At 43.5% G+C, this 11,938-nt stretch overlaps 1 protein-coding gene across 3 annotated transcripts in view; it reads left to right on the top strand.

Annotated features, from left to right (window-relative positions):
• Positions 1–6,537: 6,537 nt before the first annotated feature.
• Positions 6,538–11,938, top strand: part of LOC145358793 (CUGBP Elav-like family member 4) — a 484,168-nt gene continuing 478,767 nt past the window's right edge. For all 3 annotated transcript variants that reach the window (XM_080213087.1, XM_080213088.1, XM_080213086.1), the window contains exon 1: positions 6,538–6,836. In XM_080213087.1, coding sequence (XP_080069213.1) covers positions 6,593–6,836 — 244 coding nt within the window. In that variant the 5' untranslated portion in view covers positions 6,538–6,592. The remainder of the gene's footprint in view (positions 6,837–11,938) is intronic.

The raw sequence follows: 11,938 nt of genomic DNA, 5'->3' as shown, positions 1-11,938 counted from the left end.
AAAATTGCAGTCACCACAGTTAACCGCTGGATATGACCAATGTTGACTTCTGGGCCATGCCTTTACTAAAATAAAAAAGAGAAGATTCTAGAAACACGCTGTATGTCAGTGATAATTCAGTGTTTCTGGGAATAGACTCTTCACAAAAGTTCTAATTCTGATGGAAGAAAGACTTGCATTTATATAAGTCTTTCTTGTCCACAGGATGTCCCAATGCATTTAGAGTCAATGAAGGACTGCTTCACTGAAATGTAGTCACTGATGGATTGTAGGAAACATAACAGCCAACAGCAAGCCCCAGCAACAGCAATATCACTGACCAGTTTTAGGATGTCCAGTATGATAGTGGAACTCTCCTGCTCTTTGATGCAGTACCATAGGTACTGATAGTGTGGGGGTGGCACGATGGCACAGTGGTAGCACAGCTGCCTCACAGCTCCAGGGACCCAGGTTCGATTCCTGGCTTGGGTCACTGTCTGTGTGGATTCTACACATTCTCCCCGTGTCCGTGTGGGTTTCCTCTGGGTGCCCCAGTTTCCTCCCACTGTTCGAAAGACGTGCTGGTTAGGTGCATTGGTCATGTTAAATTCTCCCTCAGTATACCTGAACAGGCACTGGGGAATGTGGCGACTAGGGGGATTTTCACAGTAACTTCATTGCAGTATTAATGTAAGCCTACTTGCGATACTATTAAATAATAAACTTTCATATCTGCCTTTGGGGGCAGATACAGCCTTGGTTTAGCACCTCATTCAAAAAAATGGATGGAAGATCTACAACTGAAACATTATTCACAGAATCCCTACAATTCAGATGGAGGCCATTTGGCCCATTGTGTCTGCACCACACCTTCAAAAGAGTGCCTTACTCCATCCCCCCACCCCACCCTATCCTTGTATCCCTTCACATTTACCATGGCTAATCCTCCTGAACCAGACACCTCTGGATACTAAAAGGCCATGGAGCATGGCTTATCCACCTAACCTACGCATCTTTGGACGGTTGGAGGAAACTGGAGCACCCGGAGGAAACCCACGCAGTCATGAGGAGTATGTGCAAACTCCAGTCAGACAGTCACCCAAGGCAGGAATTGAACCCAGGTGCCTGGCATAGTGAGGCAGCAGTGCCATTATATTAATTAACCTTGTGTTATATTCACAACTGCCAGTTGGAATGAAATATGTAATTTTCCAAAATATTACCTTGAGGCTGCTGGTACAGACTTGAGTTGTGTCAAATTGGCCTCTGCTTCATAAACAAAACTTACCTTTGCTTTTCCCACTGGGACCATATACAATCAGAAGAAGGTTATTAGCCAGTTCAATTACACCTGCCACCTCCTCTCTTTCAATTCTGCATTCTTAAAAAAACTAATAGTTTTCTGTGCATGTATGAGGTGAGAGTGGATGTGATACTTGGGGAGTGCCTGACACCAGCCCCACCAGTAAAAGCCCCACCGATGCTCAGTTGCAGCAGTACCTACAAGATGCATCAATTCACCAAATGTCTTTAGACAGCAATCTTCCAAACCCGTGACTACTTCCATCTAGAAAAACAAGGGCAGCAGATAAGTGGGAACACCACCACCTGCAAGTTCCCCTTCAAGCCGCTCACCATCCTGACTTGGAAATATATCGCCGTTCCTTTGTAGTCACTGGGTCAAAGTCCTGGAGTTCCCTCCCTAATGGCATTGTGGTCAACTCACAGCACATGGATTGCAGTGATTCAAGAAGGCAGCTCACCACCACCCTCTCAAAGGCAACTAGGGATAGGCAATAAATGCGGGCCAGCCAGCGACACCATATCCCATGAATGAATAAAAAAAAATCTGCTGGGCTGCTCGTTTGACCTGGGCCTCCCCAGCGGTGGGTAAAATAGCAGCAAAGGGTGGGATGAAACATTTAAGTAGCCATTAATTGGCCACTTAATGGTCTCAATTGGTCCATGGGTGAGCAGGCTGCCCCCATTGCCTCCACCATTCCCTGTAAAATGGGAGATGGGTCAGGCTGGGCAAGGTGTTAGTGGGCATGCTGCATTTTACCAGCCACCTCCACCCCACTCCTTCAAACATCAAAGATGCCATCAAAGGTGTGTGAAATCCAGCTAAATTATGACTTTGCGCAAATACTAACTTTCTTCAGAAAGAGAAGGTAAAGTTTGAAAGGACGACAGGTTTAAAGAGATGACACAGCAGCACGGTGGTTGCTACTGCTGCCTCAGGTCGCTGTCTGTGCGGAGTTTGCACATTCTCCCCATGTCTGCATGGTTTTCCTCCAGGTGCTCCGGTTTCCTCCCACAGTCTAAAGATGCGCAGCTTAAGTGGATTGGCCCCTTATACATGTGTTAGGGGGACTAATGGGATAAAATACAAGGGATTACAGTAAGAGATGGTACAGACTTGATGGGCCAAATGGCCTCCTTCTGCACTGTAGGGATTCTGTGAAATATACTTCTTTTTCTTTTATTCATTCATGGGACATGGGCGTCACTGGCTGTCCAGCATTTACTGCCCATTCCTAGTTGCCCTTCGAGAGCAGTTGAGAGTCAACACATTGTTGTGGCTCTGGAGACACATGTAGGCCAGACTGGGTAAGGATGACAGATTTTCTTCCCTAAAGTACATTAGTGAACCAGAGGGGCTTTTCCTGACAATCGACAATGGTTTCATGGCTATCAGTAGATTCTTCATTCTAGATTTATTTTATTGAATTTAAATTGCATCATCTGCCGTGATGGGATTCGAATGCGGGTCCTCAGAACATTAGCTGAGTTTCCAAATTAATAGTCTGGCGATAATATCACTAGGCCACCACCTCCCCGCCGCCTTCTGGTATTGACAAAGCCTGATTTGCCTGTCCAAGCTGGAGTGTTGCTGGGAATAGAGTAGGAGGATTTAATGGTTCATTTAGTCAGATATTCTCGCTTTATCCCTGGCGCTAGGATTCAAATCTGGTCCAAACTGATAAAAGTCTGCTGGCTGTAAGGGTCCTGTATGGGATAGGTTTGCGCAGTCTCAACCCTGAACTTAGTCGGGATGGTATTGAGTCGATAATATTCCACAGAGATTGCTGGCGTTTCAGAATGGAACAGCCATAATGATGCAGGAAATACTTTTAAGGGATAGTACAGAGGCACATTGTTGGATCAGAGTGGTGAAAGCTTTAGTTGCTGCTTTGAGGATTACTTGCTGCTGATGTTAGGCATCTGAAATTGGAAAAGGGCACCATTGCCAAGTAGTGTGATCCCTCGACTAGGTCAGTGTAAAATAACGGAGAGAAAAACTGATTGGAGATGCAATTTCTTTCTTTATGTTCAGACAAAGGAAACTTAGCAAATTATAACAGATCAACCATGTGTATTTTGAAAACTGCAAATATAATTCAATTGAGCTTACTGTCCTGCGCCCTTCCCTCCTCGGGGACTCTGGATTGCCCTTACTCTGCTCATAATCTGTCTTTCTATTGTTTATGTTCTTTCCTCTTGGTTACCCCTAGGGGTTAGGGTGGTCGGGTGGGGAGGAAGGGAAAGGTGGGGGAGGGAACAAGGGTGTGAAGGAATGGCAAGGTGGCACAGTGGTTAGCACTGCTGCCTTACAGCGCCAGGGACCTGGGTTCGACTCCCATCTTGGGTCACTGTCTATGCAGAGTCGGCACATTCTCCCCAGAGGGTTTCCTCCGGGTGCTCCAGTTTCCTCTACACAACCCGAAAGACGTGCTAGTTAGGTGCATTGGCCATGCTAAATTCTCCCTCTGTTTAACCGAATAGGCACAGGAGTGTGGCAACTAAAGCTTTTTCACAATAACTTCATTGCAGTGTTAATGTAAGCCTACTTGTGACACTACTAAGTAAACTTAAACTGGAAGGTACTGAGCAACTCATGCAATAATGGAATAATTATAACACAGAACAAAGAAAAGTACAGCATAGGAACAGGCCTTTTGGCCCTCCAAGGCTGTGTTGACCATGTTGCCCTAACTAAACTTAAAAAAACTTTCTGCCCTTACTTAGACTATATCCCTCTATTGTCTTCCTATTCATGTCCCTCTTAAATGTTGCTAATGTGGCTACTTCCATCACCTCCTCTGGCAGTGCGTTCCAGGCACGCATCACTCTCTGAGTGATAAACGTCCCCCACGCATCTCCCTTAAACTTTTCCCCTCTCAACTTGAACCTGTGCCCCCTTGTAATTGACACTTCCACCCTGGGAGAAAGCCTCTGACTATCCACCCTGTCTATGCCTCTCATAACCTTAGAATCACAGAATCATAGAATCCCTACAGAGCAAAAGGAGGCCATTCGGCCCATTGAGTCTGCACCGACTACAATCCCACCTAGGCCCTATTCCCGCAACTCCACATATTTACCCTGCCAACCCCCTGACAAGGTTCAAGTTAGCACGGCCAATCATCTAATCTGCACATCACCGGACATTGTGTAGACCTCTATCAGGTCTCACCTCAGCCATTGTCTTTCCAGTGAAAACAATCCTAGTTTATTCAGAAGGAGGCCACTTGTCCTATCCAAAGGTGACTAACAGCAGGCGAGGTTTAAAAAGATAGCTGTTACTTAGCCATTAGGCACCAGAATTGCTTCCTTATTTTATCCGTCAATTAAGAACTTTTTTTTTGCACCATGTGTACCAGAGGATAACAACTATATTGGTGCAAAGATGTAAACATTGATTGACAGCTACAAACAAAAAAGGTGGATTGCGAATAGATATTTTGGAGACCTTGTAGGTATTTTTATTAGTCTTACAAGTAGGCTTACATTAACACTGCAATGAAGTTTCTCTGAGATTTCCCTGGTCCTATTCTGTGCAAAGCAGTATGGCATTGCCCAACAGCACCAGAACAGCTACAAGCAAACCCTCTTGTTGAGGACAGCTCGCCCGAACTAAAAGGCAGTGACCGTAAAACAAATTTAAATCGCAATGTTGAAATTTGGATCAGTGAAGCATTCAGCATCCTGTGGTGTCCATAAGGCTTCCAGTGAACCGGACATCGCATGATCATATTCCATGATCACTCAGGTGTATATTAAATATATAAACATGGGCAAGCAATTGAAGTAGTCCTGCTTGACTGGCTGCTGTATCTTGAGCCTGCTATGCAAGTGTCCATGGTGTCTGCTTTTATATAAAGAAGCCGCATGGTGGCACAGTGGTTAGCACTGATGCCTCAGAGTGTCAGGGACCCAGGTTCAATTCCCAGCTTGGGTCACTGTCTATGTGGAGTTTGCATGTTCTCCCCATGTCTGCGTGGGTTTCCTCTGGTTTTCCTCCCATAGTCCAAAGATGTGCGAGTTAGGTGCATTGGGGTCATGATAAATTGTCCCTTAGTGTTAGGGGCCCAGCTAGGGTAAATGCTTGGGGTTATGGAATAACTAGGTGCTCCAGTTTCCAGAAGGATGAGTTGGTTAGGTGCTAAATTCTCTCTCCGTGTATCCAGACAGAAGCCAGAATGTGGTGACTAAGGGATTTTCACAGTAACTTCTCAGCAATGTTAATGTAAGCCTACTTGTGACACTAATACATAAATTTTAAACTTTAGTGTATGGGTGGGATTGATATGGAGATGCCGATGTTGGACTGGGGGTGGGCACAGTAAGAAGTCTCACGACATGAGGTTAAAATCCAACAGGTTTATTTGGTATCACGAGCTCTTGAAGTGCTGCTCCTTCATCAGGTGAGTGGAGAGTTGGGTTCGCAAACACGGCGTACATAGACAGTGACTGAACTGCAAGATAATGTAAGAATTATGCAAGATAATAGTTGGAATGTGAGTCTTTACAGGTGCAGACAGTGTGAGTGGAGAGAGAGATAATCATAGAACCCTACAGTGCAGAAAGAGGCCCTTTGGCCCATTGAATCTGCACCAAACACAATCCAATCCAGGCCCTACCTCCATATCTCTACATATTATACTCACTAATCCCTCTAACCTACACATCCCTGGACACTAAGGGGCAATTTCTCAGCATGGCCAATCAACCTAACCCACACATCTTTGGACTGTGGGAGGAAACTGGAGTACCCAGAGGAAACCCACGCAGTCACAAGAAGAATGTGCAAAGTCCACACAGATAGTGACCCCAGCCAGGAATCGAACCCAGGAATCCATGGAGCTGTGAAGCAGCAGTGCTAACCACTGTGCTACCGTGCTGCCCATAATCACGGGGTTAAAGAGGTATGAATTGGGTGGGATTATAGTGGGTGCAGACTCGATGGGCTGAATGGCCTCCTTTTGCACTGTAGGGATTTTATAATAACACTGTTGTTGGTTTTTAATATTGTAGTTGGCATTCCTGGCCAGGCTATTTATTATCCTGCTTGGGTGCACATGGTGCACGTGCTTAACAGACGAACAAAACAAGAGAACAATTCTGGCGTCTAAGGGTTAATTAACAGCGATCTCTTTAAACCCTGGCTTGCTGCTAAACTGAAAGGGGAATTATACAAACTGCTTTTGCAGACAACCCCAGTCCTCAAGGGGTGTCACCACTGAGCACACAGGCTGGAACAGGAAGTCTTTTTTTCTCTCTCTCTACAGCTGAGTGATGCCTCCTGTGTTCTTCATTCTGTTGGTTAGCGATGGCCAGACTGAGAGAAGCAGTCAGAGCTCAGCAGCAGCCGCCCCACCACCAACTCAAGCCCATGAGCGGAGCTGATCTCCAGCACAACTACAGCCAGATGAAGGACCAGGACGCTATTAAGCTGTTTATTGGTCAAATCCCGCGGAACCTGGAGGAGAATGACCTGAAGCCCCTCTTCGAGGAATTTGGAAAGATATATGAGTTAACTGTCCTAAAGGACCGCTTCACAGGAATGCACAAAGGTTTGATCAACATCAGCACCACCTACAGCACAGGGCAGCAAGGCAGTTAATGGGAAACATAAAGAGGGGCTGGTATTAATGGATTTAAACATAATTCCTTATTATTACACATTTTTTTTTTAGCATTTCTTGTTCTTTTGCTTTCCTTTTAATTGGCGATATTGACCAACCTGTATTTATTCAGTGAGAAATGAGGAGGGTCAAATTGTCAGACTTGAATTAGCCAAGACACAAAGGTATTAGATTAAAATTATAATTAAAATGTCGCCACTGATTTTTTTTTTCTTTTGCACATCTGCCATTTATTTCCAGCTGTATCTTTCATTTAATTTAAAGTGATAGTTGGGGTTTCCTTCAAGTTGAACCCCATTTGCAGAATGAGTCTTTTTGTTTGAAAGGGGGTGCAGATGGCAAAAGGATCACATTTTAACCCCAAGGAATAATTTCTCCCGGTTATAGTAAATTCAATCGGGGTGATTTTAAATGAATTTTGAGGCTATTAAAACGGACACTGCTGCAATCGCATTATACAGTTCTTATTTTTTTAAGGATTACAAGTTGCATTTTTGGGGGGGAAGCCGGGATCACGATCGCAGTTTAGTTTCGAGGGTAGCGTCTTTAGTCGGTGGGAGAACAGTCGGGAGCGTTATTCCTTTATTTGCCTGTGAGATCCGGCAGGATTCGGGGCTGTGTTATCAACGCCACAGTATTCGGCGCAATGTATTTCCCAACATTGCCGAATTATACTAAATCAAAAAGGGAATATATATATAAAATGCATCTGAATGCATGCTTTTTATATTGTCCTCCACTTCCCTTCCTGCCCGAAGCTTGGGGAGGTTTATTTTAATATGATTTATTATTGTCACATGTATTAGTATACAGTGAAAAGTATTGTTCCTTGCAGGCTATACAGACTTACATAGAGAAGAAAAGGCAAGGGCGCATGTAGGCATGGCTCAACTTTTAAATGTAAAAGCTAAGCAATGCATTTCTGGGCTGAACAATAAGAATTGGAACACATTACAGCCGTTTATCTCATTTTTTTTCAAATTCATACATAGCTTCCTTCCCGGTCAGACAAGATTTGCATGTTATGTTGGAGGTTGTTAAGAAAGGTGAGCTTAAAAAAAAATTTTGTTTCCTACAAACCCAAGCCACAAATGATGTGTGCTCTGGGGAGATTGCTTGTGGTACCTGTGTATTAGAGCAAAGGGGTGTGTTATAGGGCGGACCTGTGCTGTCTGTTTCCTGTATTCAAGACTGGTTATAAACAACATGTTACATCCAAGGTTGTAGTTGATCAGAGAGCATTTGGACTGTGAAACTGTGAGCTAGGAGTCCTGGTCAGGGTTACTGTCTTAGCTTGCAACAGAACATTTACAATGTGATATATTACAGATAAACATTTGCAGGGTGATTCAACGTGGTGTAATTTTTAAGCCAATTTTCTGCTTTTAAAAAAAACCCTGATTTACCAAATGGTACAATATATAGTAATGAGCTCCCTGCATGAAAACACTTACACAAACAGCATTCCAAATGTCTCTCCCATTCTATTGCTTTATGTCATGTCACCTACCATTTGAGGAGGGGCACCTACTAGATGTTTAATCTGGGCACTCATTTCCTTCATGTCACGGTTTTGAGTTAGGAAGCAAACGACTTTATGATCTGGTGTGAAAGGTGTATGTGAGTTGTGTGCCAATGTTGAGGGAAGGGGGTGGGGGCGACTTGCCAAGGATGTCTGGCCGGTAGATCTGATGATCCAGACAGCAGCCAGGAAAATCTGTATTCCCATTGCTGCCGTTTTTAAAACAAGATGCTTCAGGCATGTTTCAGAGCCCAAAAATGTACCGTTTTACGACAGCACAATTGTTATCCCTTGCTTGATTATGTTACGGGAAGCTGCTTACCATTTCAGGAAGGCACAGGGTTGACCCACTTCCCCTTTGGGTAGCAAAGTTCTGTGGACATTCCCCCTAAAATTTGGGAGAAGGCTTTCATTATTTTCCCCCTGAACGTTTGAATCTGATGATTCATCCTGTGACATCTGTACCCAGCTGAGCTGATTTCTTCATGTGCTCGCTCAGACCCACTTTGCAATTTATACATAGTCGGGTTGATGACTCTGTCCTGTCTCTCTCCTTGGGTTTAAGGTTTTATGAATAATCGCTGTCCTATTGCAAAGATTTAGAAAAGTTTTTTTTTTTAATTGTACTTGTTGCAAACCCAATTTTATGTGTTGGAGTTAACACTTCCTTTTTACAGGAAAAAGGGCAGACTCAGCACCGCCTAGCCCCTGCTTGATTTACTCAATCTTCCCTATTTCTCCTGCCTTGGTGATGTCCTGTACTATCAGGGCCTGGCCCTTTGCTTTGAATAGAAAGACCAAAGTAATATAGGGAATTAGATTGTTGTAGGAATAATACCCATGCACTGATGGCTCCCTTCCCTTTACAATGAACTGATTTTCACATGGAGAATATTTAAGCTTTTGCCAATTACCGCAATCTGCAACTCTTTCCAATATTACTCGTGTTTGGTTTTTGTATCTTTGTATTTAAAATGTTGTTAATTTTATATTAATTGAGGGTTTAGCCAAGTGGCAGGCATTAACTGGGGATTCACTTGTGGCCCTATATATATATATATATATATATATATATATATATATAGGTTGAAACAATTTTTTTGGGGGTTTGGAGGTTGTAATGTGTACTCTGGTCTAAACGCGGTCTTGGTTTACTACCTGCTGATGCTCCATTCTGTACCATTTTTCATGGCAGTTTTTGTCAGTGGTGGTTTGCTATGTGCCTTCTACTCTCAGGGGCTAGATGAGGAGGCAGGTCCCAATTCTGCCATGGCCGACAAACCCTTACTGCTGGCGTTATTCTGAACAACATGCTTGCCAGCTAACCAACCCCACTTTATATCGCTGTAAATTAAGGATGTGTAAAGATTAGGCTCCAGCTTTCTGGAGTAGAACAGATGTAACTGTGGTAGGGAACAGCAAAAGTATTGTGTATATCAGTGCTTTTGCTGTGTCTGATTTGTTTTTTTTGTGTTCCATGGTAGGAAGAGGAATGTCGTTAGCTCCTCGTTTGATGGACAAAGCTTGCTAAGTGTGTTCTTGATCTATCCGTTAACCCTTTCCATCAACAAAAATACATGAAGTCATGTATAAATTCTTTTTTGGCATTGTGGTAATTAGTTCCTCAAGCTTGTTACCCTTTGGCAGCATGGTGGCATAGTGATTGGCACTGCTGTCTCACAGCACCAGGGACCTGGGTTTGATTCTCAGCTTGGGTCACTGTCTGCGCAGAGATTGCACATGCTCACATGTCTGAATGGGTTTCCTCTGGGTGCTCTGATTTCCTCGCACAGTTGAAAAGGCATGCTGGTTAGGTGCATTGGCCATGCTAAGTTCTCCCTCAGTGTACCCAAACAGGCGCCAGAGTGTGGCAAGTAGGGGATTTTCACATAACTTAATTGCAGCGTTAGTGTAAGCCCACTTGTGACACTAATAAATTTTTGGATGAAAAGATTCTGTCTGACAGTCTGGATACATCTGACTTTCTGTTAATTGACCAACCTTCTCCCTTTAGCCCCACAAACAATTTCCCTGAGACAATTTATTGCCTTTGTAATCTTGAAGCTGCCATTAGATTACCTCCAGCTCTTCTCTTTCAAGAGAGAACAATCTCAACTTGCGTAACCTTTTCTCGTAGCTTAAACTCCTCACGATCTGATTCATATTGGTGGCCCACTCTCAGGAAGCATCGTGGTTGAAATGGGCCTTTAATAGCACTGTAAAATGAACAACAATTAATTGTTAACCTTTACACCCTCCCTGATTTTTCTTTTCAAGTGAAGTCAATGAAATGGAAAATCGGGCAAGATATAAAAGCAGCTACCAATTTCACCCCACATTTCCACACCTAATAGCAAAATGGGTGTACCTACACCACATGGACTGCTGCAATTCAAGAAGGTGGCACACAACTTTGAAGGGCAATTAGCCTGGGGCAGCAAATGTTGGCCTTGTCAGCGCTGTCCACGTCCCATGAAAGAATAAAAAAAAACTCTTTCTGTCACTGGGGGACCAACACAGTTTCCGACCCCAAAAAAAATTATTGATTCAATTGAATGCCAATTCTTGAAATGTTTGACTATCAGTTCAAGTACCTATTAATTTGGAAAGCATATTTCCTTACTATATCATATTAAATTGCCGTTTTAAATGTATTTAACCCATTTTGTTGCTTTTAAGAGAAACAACTTTTATGGATTGCATTGATCAGATAGACTAAGATCTACAAAGTGAGATTCTTTATTGATTATTCGTCTCTGATTCCAGATTGGTTTGGAGGATGTGTGCTTGGCACCATTCTAAGAACCTGCCCCCTTTCTGAATCTGGATAATTATTTATTTAATCCCTGTATTTTGAAATGGTTTGTGCACTAGAACGTTATACGTGCTCTTGTCCAAGATAGGTGAGGTTGAGAGCAAAAGCTGATTGTCAGTGTTAAACCTGTTTTGAAAGCAAAGCTTACTTGTATTTTTTGATTAATTAGGCATCTTGTCCATGGAGAAATCCATCATTACATTGAAGTTGCCCTCAAACATGGGGGCAGCATGGTGGCACAGTTTATTAGCACTGCTGCCTCACAGTGCCAGGGACCCTGGGTTCAATTCCCAGCTCCACACTGTCTGTGCAGAGTCTGCACGTTCTCCCAGTGTCTGCATGGGTTTCCTCCGGGTGCTCCGATTTCCTCCCACATTCTGAAACGTGCAGGTTAGGGCATTGACCTGAACAGGTGCAAGAGTGTGGAGGCTAGGGGAATTTCACAGTAACTTCATTGCAGTGTTGATGTAAGCCTTGCCTGTGACTAATAAATAAACTTTTATAAAATGCTAAGAAATGTACACCTGTGAAGATCTGTTTACCTGAAGTGTGCTGTCTCTCTCCATAAGGAAGCATCACACTTCTCTAAATCTAGGGATTTAGGAATAAGCTCACAGAACCAAGTTTTAGGAACCTGCAAGCGTACTGTTTGGATGTCGCTACTCCCATTGTTCGACACTGGGAGTGTGCATT

The sequence above is a fragment of the Carcharhinus amblyrhynchos genome, chromosome 26, assembly GCF_965287045.1.
Source record: "Carcharhinus amblyrhynchos chromosome 26, sCarAmb.v2.hapA, whole genome shotgun sequence".
NCBI lineage: Eukaryota > Metazoa > Chordata > Chondrichthyes > Carcharhiniformes > Carcharhinidae > Carcharhinus > Carcharhinus amblyrhynchos.
The sequence above is the reverse complement of the archived record's forward strand: the minus strand, read 5'-3'. Positions and strand labels throughout refer to the sequence as shown.